Below are 19718 nucleotides of genomic sequence, written 5' to 3'. Positions count from 1 at the left end.
ATTAATTCAACTCCCTTTCTAATGAGCTGGAGATGGGTCCAGAAGAACATTTACCTAAATTCAATGCACTCTCAACTCATGTCGGTGGGCTGCAGATGGCGCTTGTCTTAAAGTGCCTGTGAAACCCGGTTAGTATAATTTCGTTGATAAAGTAAGAACCACCAAAAAAAAAAAATAATAATCCTTCTATGTGCGATATAACATGATTTTTCTTAAATATCGCTTTTAACAGTAATTTATGTTTGCTCATTTCTTTTTTCTTTTCTTACATACCTCACTTTTCTGCTTTCTTTCTCAAATTCTTTTTTTGGTTGAAATAATTCTTTTGTTTTACAGATTCTATTTATTTTTAATTAATCTAGAACTTTTACAATGGAAACTGTATTTACATTTTATTTATCAAGATTATTAATTAATTATTTTATGTTTTAATGTTTTATAAAATCACCGGTAGAAGCGCTCTTAACTTGCGAAACGTTATCAGCGGCTGTAGTAAGTTATTTTTTTACAGTTTTGAAGATTATTAGTGTGTTTTGGTTCAATATCTCGTTCAGATTTTAATGATTCATTAATTGTTGGTTAAGATTAATTCTTGGAACAATTATTCCATTTGAAATTCATTAAAAATAAAATCCAATTTTTGTTCGAATGATTTAAATTACTATAGGTTATATTTATTTTACTGTTTTATTTTATTTTTTTACATTTTACAAAGTTTATTGTTCATGGGATGGAACAGTGTAACAGAAACACTTTTTATTAGAGCTGTTATTTTTTGGGTTATGCTACTTTTTATGTAGTAACTGGTTATTAGTGTAGTTCATGAAATGTATCATTTTATTAGGATGTACATTACGTTTTTGTTGCAGGTTTTGTAATTAGAATATGCCAAAACGTACAGTCCATCCGATGGCTCAGAAAATACTTAAAACTGATGCCTATCTTACAGATCTATTGTGTAAATTATGTGATAAATTTTCTTCTGTGCGGTCTCTTAGGACTCATTACAAAGTATTAGAGGTAAAATTATATTCCATGTTGTAGATTTAAAGAATAATTTATTTATAGAGATCGTATTGTACTTTTTTAATTTTTTGTTTATGAATTTTTTGAATATTTTTTGTTTTGTGTAGTATCACATTCTTATGATAGTGAGAAATGGTTTTGACATATTGTAAATAACTAATTTACAATAGTAATGTTTGTAATTATGCAATTATTTTTAATTTTTTTTTATTTATTACTATTAGTATCAAATTTCATGCAGTACCACAGTTTGATTTTGAAGATATTCTTATGGTGAATTCTATTTAGGTAATACAAGTGTGTGGTAAAACATTACTGTATTTTGAACTGTAATTCATTACTACACCTTAGATATAGACAAAAATAAAAATACAGTTTAATAGCATTAATAATTTTTTCTTTGAAGTACTAGAATGTAATTTGAACATAACTATTTTACTGGGATTACCTTGGATGCATATCTTTTGGTATGCAAGCTATTTAATAGTAGCTATCTTGATTTGAAAAGAAGTAAAAAATGTGCTTTTGCATATATGTTATTATTTCATAGAAATAAATTATAATCTAGCACTTTAACAGTTAGATCAAAGTACAGTTATACGTATGTAAGTTAATTTTAGTTTTAAATTGACATCTATGGTGTTTTGTAATTTCATAATTTACATTATAACTGATGAGTACAACTGTTTTTTTCTTATAATAGTTTATATCTTACTAAAAGTTAAATCAGTTAACTTTCTCTAATTTTTATTCATGAAGAAAAATTAAACTGTGATGTTTATTTATTTCCAGTTGCTCAGAAAGTTTCATTTATCAGCTAAATAAAAAAATATTCAGTGAGTAACAAAGTTAGAAGACTTAGATGACAGTTACTTTCATGAACCATTATTCAGATTTGATGAGATAGCAACCTTTCAATAAAAATAAATAAATAAAATAACAGTATTCTCTGATATATAGTGTGATGCCAAATAAGATTCCTGTTACTGGAATAATTGTAATTAATTACAGTTTAAAAATTTGAATTTGAAATTAATCATAAACCACAATTGAAATAATGTTCTATCTTTATAACTTTGAATTACTTATGGCGTAGCATTCTACTTCCAGCAATTTTCAAATGATCTTTCCCATGCATAACAAAATCTATAAAACTATAATTTTTTTGATCTTAAAAATTTTTCTGAAACAATTTTACCACACTGTGGGTGATAGTAATACATCACCACTGCGATAAACTGGATACTATTGCCAGTATATACTATCTATGTTCTCTTTTAGTAATTAACTCTTAGTAATACATGGCAAAATATTTTCTAGGTATCTGGTAATGGTATAGTTTGGCTTGGAGGTTGGTTAGCAATAATATGGATCTTGTGGAATCCTAGATTATTTGAAATGCAAGTAAATTTTTATGTAGGTAAGTTGTGTATTTTTTACATTTATTCTTTCTACATTTCAATTTTAACATCAAAGTTGAAAAAACTATTATGATGGCCTGGATATTTATAAGGCTATTTTTTTTTTTTTTTTTTTGAAGTCTGTCATGTATAATCATTGTAATAATTTCAATTTTGTTATATTTCATATTAAACTGTACTATTTTGTGTTTGTATTAAAATGTTGACAAGTATTTAGAGTGAAAAGTTTTTAGGGCAAGAACAAATTAATGTGCAAACACTTTTTTTCCACTGAGTGTAAAGTCCTTCATGTTCTCTCTGTGTCTTAACTTATATCAGTGAATTAATTTAATCTACTCTATATTATACTACGTAAAAATCTGTATTATATATACAGAATATTCATACTTAAGTTTTACAAGTATATGTTCCTCAAAATTAAATTAATAAAAAAAATGTCATCTCCATAAACGCTTTCTTTTTGTTACAGTTAGTCGAACATTTTCCCCCATAATGTGAACAGAATTTTGATTTTAAATGTAATTTTACATAAAGATTTTTAAATATTGACTGATTGTCATATTTTGAATGCTTATCGAAAAATCCCAGTTAAACTTCACAGAAAACTGCCAAAAAATTGTAGAAAAGTAAAAACAGAGTATTGCTGCTAATTAATTCTGAATAAATTTATGTAAAAAAAATTGGCAGCAATTATGCTATAAGAGTAAATTAGTTATACTATTAAATAAAAACAATATAGAAATATTATTATAATGCAGTTTTTGTGTCAAAATCAGTTATTGAAATTTATATCAAAATAATTTCATAAAATAAAAGAACATTACTACTACTACTTCATAACTAAATAAATAAATAATATCACAAAATTACATTTTTGCTATTTAAAAAACAGGAAATACTTAGGGTACAGCAAAACAACAAACTTTTATTTGGAAGATAATTTCTTATTTACATAAAATTTGTACTGAAAAAAGTTAACCCTTGTAGTGCCAATGTCCGGTTTTACAGACTTGAGAATTTTATTTGAAAAATGCTGCCAATATTCGTAAAACTGGACATCTGGAAAATCGTTGAAAAAATAATCAATACTATAGTTGCCTTATATTTTATATTAAAATGTTCATAAAAGTGTATTTTACAATAAACAAACAAAACTATTTAATTTGATGTTATTTAATTCAAAATAATTGTTGCATATTTGATAGTATTGATTTCTTGTTAGTTACTATGATTTTAAAGGCTGTGCAGTGAAGGCAGCTGTTTTTGTGTAACTGACTTGTTATCTATTGTTTAGAAAATTATGTCCTTGGTTATTAAATTATTGTTTATAGTGCTTAACATAAAAATGAAGTGATCATGATCATCGGTTGATGAAAATACATTAAAAGTTGAAGATGATTATCTGAATGACAGTTTTCTTAGCCATGTGTCATAGTATTGTTTTGACGATATAGATAGTGATCCAGACTAATATAATCATGTGGACATAAATCAACTATTAACTTCAGGCACCCTATGTGTGCCTTCAGATGACGAGGATAATGAAAATGACTACTGAGAACAATATGAATTCTTCTGTTTGTAAGCTTAGGGGAAGGCCTCGCAAAAAAATTCAGAATGAGGTAAATGACAGCAGTAGCATCAGTGATGGTGAAAAGAAAATATTAAGTGGAAAGAGGTGATAGAGGAAAATGATCCTGGATTCAAACATTCTTTTTTATTTCAAGAGTTACCAGGAATTAAACAGCTCCACCTCGATTTTGCCCCACCTATTTCATATTTTGAATTTTTTTTTACTGCAATAATTTTTGATGTGTTTGTTACATATACAAACAAGTTTGCCCAACAATTTATAATAGCTAATGCTCAAAAACCGAAGGTATATAGCCATACCAAACAGTGGAAACCAGTAACTCAATCAGAAATCCTAGTGTTTATTGCTGTTTTAATAAATATGGGCATTAAGAAATAGTATTTTCTTTTTCCTGTTTAGCCTCTGGTAATTACCTTTCAGATAATACTTCAGAGGATGAATGAGGATGATATGTATGAGTGTAAATGAAGTGTAGTCTTGTACAGTCTCAGTTCGACCATTCCTGAGATATTTGGTTAATTGAAATCCAACCACCAAAGAACACTGGTATCCACGATCTAGTATTCAAATCTATGTGGCATTAAGAAACAACTAGCAATCGATAGTTACTGATGGACTATGTCCAGCCAATATATTCCGTGGTTTTCTAATATGTTTAATCACAATAGATTCCAAGCCATCCTAACTTTTTTTTCATGTGATAGATACAAGTAATTTCTAAGCCAGGCACACCTGACTATGACACTTGTGCAAGTTTTCAAGTCCTAATTGACCATTGTAACCGAGTTTCAAAGCAATACTTTACACCCCACCAAAATTTGTCTGCAGGTGAAAGTATGATTGCTACAAAAAATGCAGTTGTTCCAATATCCTTCTAAGAAGCATTATCGTTGGGGGATTAAACTCATTAATATCCCATTACTGCTTAAAGTTCTTTTGCTTATACAGGTGCCAGAGGTTCTGCAAAAAACTTAGTGGACAAAAAAGGATTTTGCTTTACAGTTGTCACTAAATTACTAGAAATGGAAAACATTTTAAAGAAAGGTTATCATGTGTTTGTTGATAACTTTTTCACCTCAATCAGTTTGGCCTGGTACCTTTATTCTGATGACATATTTTTAACTGTTACCATTATACGTAAAAGGAAAGGTATTCCTGAAAAAATGAAGCAGAGGTTTGTTGTGGGTGAAAAAAGTATCTTCGAACAGATGAACTATTATTGTTGAGGTATAGAGAAAAGGAGTCACAAAAGAAGCAGGTTTTACTTTTGTTTACTGAAGGTGTGGCAGGAAGTGAAGTGAAATGTAAAAGAAGGGCTAATTGTAGGTTAGCAATTATAATAACTTATAATTATTATTATAAGTTATTATAATTTTAAAACAGAACCTGATATTACAGGTAAATCTCTCCCATCCTGTGAGATACCTAAAAAATCCATCCATTCCTTGAGATGGTGGAAGGCTTTGTTAAACTCCAGTCATAGACCACCATCTGGATGCCTCAAAATTTACTTTAATACTAATTTGGTTTGGTGTCAAATGTTCATAGTATCCGAATGTTTATCTTAAAGGATTTATGTTGAAATTCTCTGCAGAATCATACCTATTTCTATGTCTAGTGAAAGAAACTAAGATTCATGTGTGGGCTAGTTTCAGCATATTTTTTATTGGATTTCTTAGCAATGACATTACATGTACATAATCAAATAGGATATTTAATACTTTTGGAATAAATTTTGTTCAGTTTTTCATACTGATTTCTATAATCCTGAACTTCAGAGTCTTGAATTTTCCAGTTCACATTATAAAACATAGGCCATTAAACACTCACTATGATCTCAAATTTTGCTTACTTCAGTTATTGAATTCATACTGTAAAATTCTTGAATCGTAAATTTCCCTTAACTATGTTGTAAGACCTACAATTTCCTGCATTAAAGCTCAGCATGAAGACTACTTACACCTCTAGGTATTGTCCTCTTGTATTTTGTGTACGTGATGGAAAAAAGGGTGAGTACCAGGTGGGTCTGGTGCGTTCTTATTGCATCAGGCAGAACTTCCAGCAATCACATGATTGCTCTTGAAGTAGCTGTATAGAGCACTTTAGTGACAAATCAGCATCTAATTACTGTCCTCTACATTGAAGAGGCATATGAGACTATAGAGGCATTGAGATATGAGGCATATGGAGGCATATGATACTGTCACAAGTATATTAAACAGCTTAAAAAAGTAGGGTGTAAAAAAAAAACAGGATTTAAAATTTTTTTCTTGTGTAGATAGATATTTAAACTGGAAGATGTTTCACAAGGTAGAGCTTTAGTGTAAACTTACTTGTTAAAACTATAAATTACATTATAAAGTGTATTACAAACCCTGTAATACATATGCCTCACTATATGTCAACGATATTGCTGCTCATACAATATGCCCATTGGTAACAGCTAAATGTTTACTTCAAAATTCCATTTTTCCATTAAAAGCCTGAGCGAAGAATATTGGGTTTAAATTTCCAGTTTCGAAAAAACAAATGTGTACTTCTGTCGTTTATGTCTGAGTAATGCATCAAAGTTGTTCTTAAATCATCAATAAATTTCATTGTTTGTAATATTATAAATTCTTTAGAATTGTTTATTTTGATAAATGGGTTAAAGAAAATTTGATCTTTAAACTTTTAGATATGCTGTGTCTAGTAATGACTTTTGGGATGCATATTGAACATGTATGCTTACATTTTATAGTGTGATAAGATCTTAGTTTATATTTCAGTAGTTATTCCTCTGCCATACAAATGACACTCATTATGTTGGATCCTTTTCTCAGCAACTTTCTTTGCAGTTTGTTCAACCTGAATAGTAGGAATTTTTGTGAGATGTGGTGAACGTTTTCTTTCAAAATGGTAGACATTTATGCTCTTTTGTGTGATTCTTCATCATATCACATTTATTTCCCATATTATTTTATGCTGTCGCTGCATACTTTTTATCTATTAATTGTAGACATTCACAGACTGCCTCCCTTGGTTCACATCTTGTCTGGAGTGCGTGATTCAGTTTTTGCTGGGTCCTAGCCACATTGCAATCCAAGGTTAACAAACAAGCTGTTATTAAGTAAACTAGGGTTCAGCCAGTTTCCAAGAGTAATGTTATTTATTCCCACTATGTGTACTTAGTCAAATATCAGCTAATGGCAGCTTGGAAAAAGAGTGGTTGACAGTTTTTGACAAAAAGCTGCTGCATCATATAAAATCTAGTGTTATTATCTTTGATGTTGTCTGTGCAAGACAGTCACCTTGAAGAAGGTATTCGCATTTGGACTATACTAGGTTAAAGCATGATTATCTCACATCCATTGCCAACTGATGTTTCTTTAGTATATCCATTAGATAATGCCAAAAAATTTATATCTCATTCTACTGAATTTTTGCATATATGAGAGTTGCATTGGATCAAAGATTCAGACTAAGACAAATTTAAAGTTACAGTAGCGTGCAAAGTAATCCCAATATTGGGAATTGTTTGTTTTTTTTTTGTGTTGTGGCTACACTGCTTGACCATACCTATTTTTTAAAGTTTTCTGTGTAATGTGAGGTTATTGTTCCTTGGTATTTGTTTGCTCGCTTAGTATTTGTTTTGCTTATAGTGTTTTGTGAAAGTTTATTTCGTTTTTTGTTAAAATTATATTTTTGTATTTTTTGTTCTACATATGTTAAATATATAATAATGGACATAACTTCAATAGAGTGTTCGATGGTTTTCTCTTTTTGAGCATACCAGTATGACACAACAAATAGCTTCTGAATGTGGTGTTGGACTAGGGATAGTGAATGATATTAACACAATTTAAAAAAAAACTGATTTCTTTTTGCCTCAAAGGAAAGATAAATATGGCCCTAAAAGAAAAACTGCTTTTAACACAGGATCGGTTGGTTGTTAGTGAGAAAAAGTAATCTTTTTACTTTTTCAAAATTATTCACTGTGGACTTAAATTATGAATTAGCAGCCAGTGGAACAGATATACATGTTACAACTTTAGACTTCGACTTCTTGAAGCTGGATGACAAGCTCTTTGGCCAACTAAAAAGCAGCTTTTAACATCGGACTGTACAAAAAAAGGCTGTTGTGGGCCAAAGCACATGCTAACTGGACCAAAGAAGACTGGATAAATGTTATGTTTTCTTATTAGTCGGATTTTTCTGGGGGCATAGGTTCCGTATGCTAGGAAAGCATCAGATGAAAATACATCACTGAGTCATATCCAACAATCAGTTAAACATCCCGAGAAAAATTGGTTTGGGGTTATTTCACATTTGAAGACTTTTGTTCATTACTTCCAAGTAGGTGGTATATTTAAAAAGTGATATAGATATATTATTATTCTGAAGGAAAGAGTAGTGGCACAACTTCAAACAAATTCCTACAAGGAAACAGAGTGTTCCAGCAAGATTTGGCGTCATGCCCACACACTGCCAAAAAAGTGGAAAAAGTTTTCAAACAATGAAACATTAAAGTACTCCCATGATCAGGTAATTCCCCAGACAAACCCATTTGAAAATCTTTGGGGAATAGTAAAAAAAACTACTGAAAAATGAATTGTTCCACAAAAATTTACCTCGCTAAAGCAATAATATCTCAGTATGGTTTCATGATGAAGAAATCAATAAATCTGTAATATACTTGTTGAAATGACCAAATCGTGTACATGAAGTGACTTAAGAATAAAGGAGGACATACTTATTAGATATTCACAGTTTAAAAAAATATAAAATTACTTTTTATTAAATAACATCTTTGTTCAGATGTTTGCATGCTACTGTTTATGTTGGCTGAATTAAAGAATTTTCAATTCAGCCACACTATCAGCTACATGTCAATTTAATTTTTATGCGAGTTGTAATGCACAATTATACCTTTTATTTTTACAGAAGCTCTGTAATTCATGTATAAAAATTATTCACTTTTTATTGTAGATGATGATCATTTAATTCTTCTAGGTGATAACTTTTTGAGGTCTCTATATAATGCATTTTAATTTCTGTTTATATACTGGCCCTTCCAAAATTTTTATTTGTTTTTGTATTCAAATTTATTTCAAACTAAAATAAAGCAATTATTTAAAAAAATAAAAAACAAATCTTAAATAAATTTATTGTTAATGTCATGCCAGCTGATTAATTTAAATATAATTTAAGGAAATATGTTTATTTTTTTTTATAGGTTTGATTGTGGATATAATAGCAATAGCTATTTTGAAATCAGTAGTGCGAAGAAGACGTCCACCTGGTAATAAGCCTGATGCGATGGTTACAATCGGTCCTGATCAGTATAGTTTCCCTTCTGGACATGTTTCTCGTGTAGTTTTTATTGCATTTTTTTTTTATTATCTGTATCCTATTGGTTTCTTATTTTATCCTCCTCTTTTAGCTTGGACAGTTTCAGTCTCATTATCTCGTATTTTGCTACGAAGACATTATATTCTTGATGTTATTGCTGGAGTATTACTTGGAATAATTGAATGTTACATCATAGCATTTATGTGGCTCGGCCATGATACTGCTAAATGGATTGTCACATGGTTATCTGATGAGAAAATAGAGGGTGGAGAATATCATGTTTAATGCTATTTTGATTATTATATTTTAAAAATTATTATGTTCAAACCACTATCTCTTTTTAATATAGTTTTTTAATTGTTATTTTTTTGAAGTCTTGGCTATGTTTTTTTATGGAAGTAATTAGTAATTTGCTAAAATTGATAGATATTGAAAAACTGATACATGTGGTGGTTATGAAAAAAAACTGGTTAAAACCGTTACTTGTTTCTATTCTTGTATTTAATTATTAGTGTAAATTTAACATCGGGGTTAGGTGGAAAAAATACAAGTAACACTGTACAAAATTCATATCTTATTTTATAAAGAAAAAAAAGATAAGGTTGCTGTAATCAGATGTAAATCTGTACTTCTGGAATAATAAATAAATAATTTTTAACATTCATTTTTGTTTAAGTTTTGTCCATGACAGTCAGTGATGAGAATTATTTAAAAATAAAAGCTCAGTTAATGGCAAATTGCACAAAACTTTTAATGAAATGTCTTTAATAATTTACTTCAAAACATTTTCATTTTATTTTGCAACGTCCCCTGAAATCTTTGGTATTGTTCTCACCGCTATGTCAGGTGAAGTTATTGCTAGAAATTTTTTTAATTAAGCAGATAGATGTTGTTACCTGATGCCAGGATGGCATCCAGTGGCTCCAGTTTCTGAAAATAATCAAAGATGACTGAAGATGTTTTGATATAATCTTTTTACGTGTTATAAAGTTTGGTTCAGTTTAATATGTTATAAAAGTTTATACTTTTTTAAGCAATAATTTTGTATGATTTTTAACAATTTCTTTTTTCAGTTAAATTAATGAAATGCCAGAGATTGTTAATATGCAGTACACTTCAGTTCTAGCTATAAGGTTAAATGTAAAACTCAAGAAAATGGACACTTGAGTTCAGTTTGAACATGACCCCTGAAGTGTTATAAGTCTTGATGAAAATGAGCAGTTAGAGAAATTCTTTACTTTAATTTCACAGTTAAACACTAAATTTTAATTATAACTTTTTCCTTTATTCCAATTAATTTTGTTCATATTAAATCTTCAAATACATCGTGCTAAACATATTTATATATGCTTTTAAAATAAACTATATAAATTTGAGGGTAGCTAAGAATAAAAGATAATAATTATTGAAAATTAATATATAACTTTTTAAAATAGATTGCATACTTAGAAACAATACAAGAATAAAAATTAGAAGTTTTGGTATAACAAAGATCACAAAATAATAAAAAAACAATTACAATTAATTTAAATTGTTTTACACCATTTGGTGCAAAACTAAATGTGAAAAATAACTGATTTTACTGAAATATAATGGGACAGATAATGAAATAAACATTGTTATACTAAAAATATTAATGCAAGACTAAAAAATTAAAATTAGGTATGTATAAAATTGACTAAAACATAATTGTGTACTATGTTACATATTAAATTTACAATGCATTATCATGTACTGTGATAAGATAATAGAGGAATTATTATATTCTTGTGTAATTTAATAGTGTAGCAGTTAAATTACTTTTTCAAGTAGTACCATTGAGATTATGAAAGCTTACATACAGTTTTTAAAATGTTGAAGAATCTTATAATTCATATAAAACAGTTTGCTTATTTTTAGTCTGATTTTTATTGATGATTTCTTCGTTTCAGTAATTAGAAATATTTTTTGTCCTACATATTTAGCTTTTAGAGGAGGTGATAAGCTTCATTTTGTGTAATTTCTTATATCTCTGGGTGTTGATAGTAGTGGTCATCTATGATAATTATTCAGGAATGGTTGATTGAGGCTGTTATAAACTATTAAAGAAAGTGGAAAATTTTTAATTTTATTTTCTTCTTTACCCTAGAATGGTTAATACTAATTTTACACATGTAAATGGTAATGCGTAGTCTCTCGAACTACTCGTGTAAAAAAATGGAAAAATATCCAAAAACTGAAAAAACTTTAATAAATTTTAATTAACTGAAACACTTTATTTTAAACATGTTTATGTTTCTGTGCATATCATTCCTCGGTGTTGGTTGCAAATATGTTTTCTACAGTTTTTGTAATGGAAATGTGTCATTCTTTGCTTCTCAACAGGGCAAAATCCACATAGTTTTCTTGTTCTGACTTCTTGACGATCATTATCAGCTTGAGAAGTCAATGGACCGACAACATCATTGATGTTTTGCTTGAGAGTCCTTGACAAGTTGACTTTGCCTTTTTTGAATGTTTGGAATTGTAAGATCAATGACTATAGGACATTTTCCAATTTCTTGAATGATACCTGCTGAGCATTGTAGTGATGTGAAACCGTGTTCTAAGGAATGTAGTTTACTATATTTCCCAGGAATCATTAAATATTGTTTTTAAAACTATCAAATTAATTTAAAAAAAATTAAATTATAAATAAAACAATAATATTTTTTAAGAGTATATTTCATTTTTTAATTAAATGGTAAATTCATTTGGAAGGTGCTCTGAGGTTACAGGGATACTTATGACAGATTTTTATTTTTATTGTTATTTTTAATGTTTGTAACTGGAATTAACTGTATGATAATTAGCCACTAGAAAATGCAATCAACTACACTTGACTTCAATTATCCGCAGGAACTAGTTCACTGAACATGGCTAAGATTATAATAATCTTATAAGATTATTTCATTAATTCAGATTATTTCATAAGATATTATTATAATTTTATAAGATTAATAATAATCTTGTAAGATTATTTCATAAGATTATTATAATCTTATAAGATATCATTAATCGTTGAACATTTTATTTTACTGCAGGATATGATTTATGACTGTTCAATGTGATTTTAATAACAGAAAAATTAATTTTAACTGTTAAATAACAGTTAAATGCTAAAAAACAAAAAAAACTTATTTTTTTTAATTGTAAAAAACTGTAGTTTATTGAACATTTTTTTACTTAAAATTCCATTCAATTTCCCAAGAACAATTGAAATATTTTGAAATTTCATTTTAAGGAGAAGCCTGTAAATGATTAATTAGTGTTGATAATTATGTAATATGTGCATGATGTTTTTTATACTTTTCAGCACTTTTTTAGATTTTGATAGTAAATGATGGAGAATGAGTTGTCTGTCATCTGATGAACTGGATACTCCAGTCATGATCTGGGAAATTTCTTTGAGATGACTTATAAGACCAGATTATAATAATATTACATAGATATGATTAAAAAGGTTAATCCTAATGAGAAGAAAGCAGTTTTAAGCGATTTATCTTTAGTAATTTTTGTATATTTTCTTCATCTCACTAATTATTAATTATAATGTTAAAACTCATTCGAAAGGCCACTAGACAAACTTTGTTTTAGATGTTGACAGAGTTAAACATTCCCATTGTTCATATGCCTGGGGGTTCAAATGGAAAAACAAGAATCACAAACACCTCTTATCTGATCTGGATTGTTTATTTTTATGTTGTTTTTTAAATTCTAATAATGCCTGCAAAATGAGTAATCTGCCCTTATGTTTAATTCTTTACACAGGGATATTTCCATGGTTTGTTTATTTAACATTTCTGTAGATGTTCATATCTGTTTTAAGCGTGGTTTTCGATATATTTTTTATTAAGCAACATTATATTAAATAATATAATCATAGATTATTATTGTTATGTATTATTTTTTTTAGCAAATTATTATTTTTATGTTAAATATAATTTTTTAAATGATATATTACATTATTGTGTGTTGCATTTTATTTTGTTTTTTTGTGTTTTTAAATGCGTTGACATTTAAAATTTTTTTTGAGATTTATTGTTAATTAATTTATATATTAATGTTTATCTGATATTATTATTTTAGATTATTTATTACTTTACATTCAGTTACTGTAAAAAATAAATTGATGCTTGTTTATACATTACAAAAAATAAAGTACAAGATTGTTACTTTCTGCTTGATAGTTTTATCATTTATATCCTTTAATTAGGATTGAAAAAAGTAAAAGACATTCGTTCAGAAAACAACACTTCAGAAATATATTTTGTTATTTTAAAATATATGTGTATATATATATATATATATATATATATATATATATATAACTAAATAAGTTACAAAATTATCCAAATTAATAGAAAATTTTGTACTGCAATTCATTAGGTCAACAACCAAACAAAAGCAGAAAACTTTGACGTTTCATCCAAGATGTACGACTTTATAAAGACAAACCACAAATGACATTTGGCATTTGTGGCTACACCTTGGACGAAACATCGAGGTTTTCTGCTTTTGTTTTTGTTTGTTTGGTTGTTGATGTAATGAATTGCATTAGAAAGTTTTCTATTAATTTGAATAATTTTCTAACTTATTTAATAGTTTAGTTAATATTTTATATATATATATATATATATATATATATAATTTGGTAAGAATGGTAAAAAAAAAAAATGTATTTTTTTTATAACCTCTGGGGTTACCGTTAGGTATTGCTTCAGTGAATGAAACTAATGAAATTTTTGTAGCATGTGAAAATGCCATGTCTGACAAGGTTTGAATCCCATGTCTGGGATTCAAACCTATGACCTCCAGATGAAAGGCCGAGACGCTACCACTCGTGCCACGGAGGCTGGCATAAAAATATATCTGGAATTGCTTAATTTTCCATGATTATAGTTACAAGTATATTATCTAAGTATGCCCGTTTCTTTAGCAAGTATCTTTCGTCATCATAGAAAAGAAGTTATTACAGTTAACTTTAATGTGGCCTAACTAAAAATAAATAAATGTAGAAGAAGAATGTTGTAATTACCTGGAATTTTAGTGCTGAAAATTAATTTAATAAAATTAGTCTTTGGCAGTAAAATATTTTGACCAAATAAATTTACTATAGATAGGTATGAATTATGAATGTTATTATAAGAAATTACTAACCTTCATGGCAAGTTGGTAGTGTTTTGGCCTTTCATATAGAAGGTAATTGGCAGATAAGTAGAATGTAGGTTTATCCTGCTTTTGATTCCTACTCAGACATGGCATTTTGTATGCGACAAAATTGTTATTTCACATTTCACAAACTTCAAGCTTACATGATGAAATAATCATTTAAAAAAATTATCTTGTGCCAAATAATTTTTTTATGAATTACTTTTCTTAACAAATAAATTTCTTTTTTAACAATTGTATTCCTCTATTTTGTAATTAGTCAGGAAATTGGAGATTGTGTAGAATTTATAAATAAATTGATATTGATAAATAAGAGACAAGAAGAATATTGTATATTTTTTATTTTTTTTCCATGTGAAGTTTTAAGATTCCTATTCATGTGACAATTTTTCATTTACTATTGTTTGTGCTTTATTAATAATTATTTTTCAACATTGTAACATTTTATTATCTGTACAATTTAATTTCTGTTTTATTTATAATTAAAATATTTGAGTACAACTTTGTAACTTCTTATAGATTGAATTCCATGTAGAATAATCTGTGATGGAATTGAACCCTGAAAAAAAAGTTAGCAGTTTTACATATTATAAATGCAGCTTTTTAAGTGTAATTTAATATTTTTTACTTCTTTGCAGTTCTGTTCTGTCTTGACACCCTCCTTCACTGGTTTTAAGTTTGTCATTATCATAATGTATGTCTTGAGACATCTCCATCATCATATATTAACTCTCAAAAAAAAATTAACTCATTCAGCCATGTTTACCCTTTGGCAAATTCCAATTGGAATTTTCCTGGCAAGTTTTAGGGGTGGTTAACTTAAACTCAACCACCAAAGAACACAGGTATTAGTATTTACACAGTTTAGTATACACAATAATAATTTACACATTAGTATATACACAGTTTAGTATTCAAATCCAAATAAAAGCAACTAAACTGCCTTTACAAGTAGGCATCTTGCCTATCCTCTTCTATTTACAAGATTCTAACTTACTTAAATGTGAATATAAGTAAGTAAAAACTCTTAATTTTACTTTATATATTTTTAAGATTATTTATTAGCACTGAACAATTAAAGAGTTTGACTAAAAATTATGTACTTTTAGATGTTTTATAAATTTGCTTTCACATTATACCGAAATTGAATTACCGGTGGATATTTTGAATTTGATTTTACAACTCTTTCTTTAGTGAAGTTATTAATGGCTCAGTTGTTAAGATTAGGAAACCTCCTAATATGTCAACTGTTAACGTATTTGGTATGTTAACATTTGTTTGTTTTACAACATTTTGAGATAATTAGGCATGCCATAATTTAAGTGATAGGTTTCTATTTGATAAATCACTTAATTTTTTTAAAAAGATTCTGTTTATATTGTTTTGTTGTTAGTTGAATTGGACACACTGGTCAATTGCAAGGCTTTCTTGATACTATTCAAAGCATTTTGTCTCATTCATATAAATGAAATATATGCATATCTTTTCAGTTTTAATTGGCAAATTGTTCATAATTGCTATGCATAATGTTATATTCAGTGTTAGATTATAATAATGTCACATAATATGTGTATAGTGAATGATGACTTAAAATATTTTAAATCTTGCATACAGTGCATTCTTATTTGCTTTTCGACATCCTCAAGGAAACTGTATTAGATTTCACTTAACTTTAATTTAATGACAATACTAGACAATATAATAATTTATCAGTTTTAGAATTTTGCCATAAAATCACAGAGAACTGAATACTAGAAAGTATGATGTAAGATTCATAAAATTATAAAAAAATATACTTCCAGATTTACTCTTGGAATTACTGTATGAAATAAAGAATAAATATAAAGAATCCATTAATGTGATGTGACAGAACATGAAAACACGTTAAAAGTATAAAAAAAATATGAACAAAATTATTTGGAAATGTTCTTGCAAAGGACTCTTCATGCAACTAATTAATGTTACTTTATTCATCGGATTACGTGTAGAATTGTTAATAGTTTCATCTTAAAAAAAGGAGAAATTTCTTTAGTTTGTAATTGAATGAATAATGCATTTAATCTGTCATGTTTTTTTATTAAATACATTTCATATTTTCTGTGTTCTCAAATCTGTAGTTCAAGTTAAGTCAGTTGTAATCTTGTTTTTTATTTGTTCTTTGTAAAAATTTGAAGTATATTGTACTGGTGTTTAATTGCCAGACATTTGTCAACTAACCACTGAACTCTGTGTAATGTAACATCTGGGACAATAATGATTCATCCACACTTAACAGATGACAATGATGCATAAAATAAAAAATGCATATCAGCAACAGTTATACAAAATTCCCATTTCCATGTCTCTATCAGAACTGTAAACAAGGTCGTATAAAAAAGTAATAAAACACAATAATAAATGGAACTCATGAGTTTACAAATTAAACTATGGTGATTGTTTGCAATATTACACTGGACTGACAGGATGTAAATTTACTAATAGACACAAAGAAAACAATTAGTTTTTCAAATCAGTTCATAGAATGATGACACATATTCAAAGATAACCACAAGCATATTTTACAGTGAAAGAAAAAAATCAAGATCACACCTCAAAGAATATAAAATGTATAAATGCTCAAAATTTGACAAGCATCATGTATTAAACAAACACGGGTTTTTTTAAAATTTTAAACCTGGCGTGTTAATAACCCAAAGGTAATAACTCTGAAGAGGAGTTGTATAATTAGCTTTGAATTGAATTCTGCAAAATAATTTCCATTCAGTTTGATTGAGTCTTTATTTTTTAAGCGTTATGATATTTGTAACAATTTAGAAGAGAGACTGCTTATTATATACTTAAAAATCAATTTTTTTTTTTAAATTTCCACTGCAGTTTATATTATTTTGTATTTAAATCATATACTTCAATAGTACAGAAATGAAGCCATAAATATGAACATAACATACCTGAATTTGTAGAGAATACTCACAATTGCTATTTATCATGTCTTTTTAAGTACCAGTGCATATAAAATGGTAGATTCTTGTTTGGAATTAACTATAAATTGTATTTCTGTATCTACTAAATCTATTCTCTAGTATTTGCTACACTCTATATCTACTATACAATACCACCATAGTATATGTTTAATAAGCATTCAAACTGAACTACAGGATTAGATTGTGTAATATGTAAATTATATAGAGTCCAATGAAATTATGGTTTATTGTGTACTTAAGTCAGCAAGCATAATCATTACTTTAAACTAAGTCATTCGGAAAATATCATGCTGCAGTCAAAACACTAATAATTTTGCATTCAAGGTGCTGTAATCTATGGACTAAATGCTATTTGGTATTGCAAAACCAAAGGATTTTTAAGAAAAACATTATATCCATTTCTGATAGTAACAGTAAATTTAATCCAAAAAAAATACAATGAAATTGTAAACCATATGGTTGGAGTCTTGCAGATATAATTTCTTCGGCTGAAAAAACAAAGGTTTCTCTGTAATATCAATAAAACTTTTTAACAAAATGATACTGATATAAAAAAAGGTAAGACACTACACATTTCTATTATCACTTCAACAATGTTTAAGTGTCCTATACAATAAGCAAAAAATAGAAAAATTTGTTACAAAACTTATATTTGTTATCACCCTTACCGAAATAATAAAATTCTTATGATTATTTGTTGTTTAATAAATAAAATGGGGCTGGTGTAATTTTTTAAAATAAAATGGGGCTGGTAAACATGTAATTTTTTTAAACAAAATTCTAAATAACAGATTTTAATAATAGAAATGTGTAGTGTCTTACCTTTTTTGATATCAGTATCATTTTGTTAACAACAGAAATCATTTATATTACAGAAATCTTTGTTTTTTCTGCAGAAGAATATCTGCAAGACTTATTGTGTGTTTTTGGATATCACTATGTTTTGTTAAATTATTCTATTTTTTTTAATGGATTTATTATTAAAATTTATTGCCTTTCTAGAAGAAACAAAAATAAATTTTTTGAATTTTACAGTCAATTTTTTTTTGTTTATAATCATATCGTTCACTTTTACCATATTTTTCCTTTTTTAATAAAACTAATGTAATGACCTATATTGGACACACTTGTCCATGGATACAAATGCGATGTCACTTGCGACTTCAAAACAATAACAAACATACCCTCAATCAAGTGGACTGCCATGACAACCAAACACATTATCAGTACAAATGTCATTTTGGCACTGATGAAATTTCACCTTGGTTAAATTGAGATTGACGAAAAATCATCAGATGGTTTTCGAAGGGTTAGTAAGGCATTCACTCATATAGATCAGTGGTGGTTTCTTTGTGCACTTTGGTGATGACCCTCCTCCATTTAGCTGACATAGTTTATGGCAGGGAATACTCTTAAACTTCGTTTTGAATTTGTGCTGGTGTCTTTCAATTTACATTTGAAAGTGAATAACCGCTTTTATGTTGGATGGGTCTTTAATATATGAAAACTGACTAAAACAATAATAATAATAATAAACAACCCTTACCACCTAGACTCTACTTCTAGTGATACCATAATAGGATAGTTATTGGATTTGCATCCATATGCAAGTGCTTGTGCTCTTCTGAAATTCCATTTCAAATAAATTAAACATTTTTACTTCTTTACATTACAGATTGCATATTTATACAACCATTAAGATATTGAAAATGAATTTTAGTCTTTTCTATTTTTCCTACGCTATTACATTTTTTCTATACAAAGTATTAGACATGTCTGTCGAATACATCTGACTGATTTTACTAAATGCATGCAAGTTTTTGTTTCTTTGTTGTAATTATTAAAGATTGACTTTTTCAAATTTCAAAAACCTCAGAGGAGTTTCAGCCTATTATATGGTTACATTCTACCTTTTTTGCAGGAAAACATTTTTGCAGTGCAATTTCTCAGCATGAACTAACTTTATTCCTCTAATATCAGTAAATTTTACAGTTCTATGGTAGCAAAGGAAAAAAAAACGAAAAACACTTATGTAAAAAATTACACGTTAAAATACTACAAAATTATCAAAATGCAATAATGGTGTAAAATAATTAAATTCTGATTGCTGGAAGCATAAAAAAATAAATAAAGGGATAAACAAATTAAAACATTTTTATTAGACAACTAGTGCTA

At 27.8% G+C, this 19718-nt stretch overlaps 2 protein-coding genes across 3 annotated transcripts in view; one reads left to right on the top strand and one right to left on the bottom strand.

Annotated features, from left to right (window-relative positions):
- The first annotated feature begins 449 nt into the window (after positions 1–449).
- Positions 450–10036, top strand: LOC142328947 (polyisoprenoid diphosphate/phosphate phosphohydrolase PLPP6). Of its 2 annotated transcripts, none has more exons than XM_075373140.1 (4): positions 450–492; positions 870–1020; positions 2347–2446; positions 9257–10036. In XM_075373140.1, exons 2-4 carry the CDS (start codon positions 886–888, stop codon positions 9655–9657), a joined length of 636 nt encoding a protein of 211 aa, XP_075229255.1. In that variant the 5' UTR covers positions 450–492; positions 870–885; the 3' UTR covers positions 9658–10036. The 2 variants fall into 2 exon arrangements, with proteins under 2 accessions (XP_075229255.1, XP_075229256.1); XM_075373141.1 differs by lacking the exon at positions 450–492 and adding an exon at positions 511–667.
- A 4872-nt stretch (positions 10037–14908) lies between these two features.
- LOC142328946 (alpha-tubulin N-acetyltransferase-like) overlaps positions 14909–19718 on the bottom strand; it is a 51134-nt gene continuing 46324 nt past the window's right edge. The window contains exon 7 of the mRNA XM_075373135.1: positions 14909–15121. Coding sequence (XP_075229250.1) covers positions 15076–15121 — 46 coding nt within the window. The 3' untranslated portion in view covers positions 14909–15075. The remainder of the gene's footprint in view (positions 15122–19718) is intronic.

This window comes from Lycorma delicatula, chromosome 8, assembly GCF_047948215.1.
Source record: "Lycorma delicatula isolate Av1 chromosome 8, ASM4794821v1, whole genome shotgun sequence".
In the NCBI taxonomy this organism is placed as follows: Eukaryota; Metazoa; Arthropoda; class Insecta; order Hemiptera; family Fulgoridae; genus Lycorma; species Lycorma delicatula.
Note: the sequence above shows the minus strand (reverse complement) of the source record. Positions and strands in the feature narration are given on the sequence as shown.

What these genes read in the sequence shown, in the direction of transcription:
- LOC142328947 (XM_075373140.1), top strand. Translation starts at nt 886, where the DNA reads ATGCCAAAACGTACAGTCCATCCGATGGCTCAGAAAATACTTAAAACT. An exon ending in CTCATTACAAAGTATTAGAG is followed by an intron (nt 1,021 to 2,346) that starts GTAAAATTATAT and finishes AATATTTTCTAG; the next exon opens with GTATCTGGTAATGGTATAGT. An exon ending in GCAAGTAAATTTTTATGTAG is followed by an intron (nt 2,447 to 9,256) that starts GTAAGTTGTGTA and finishes TTTTTTTTATAG; the next exon opens with GTTTGATTGTGGATATAATA.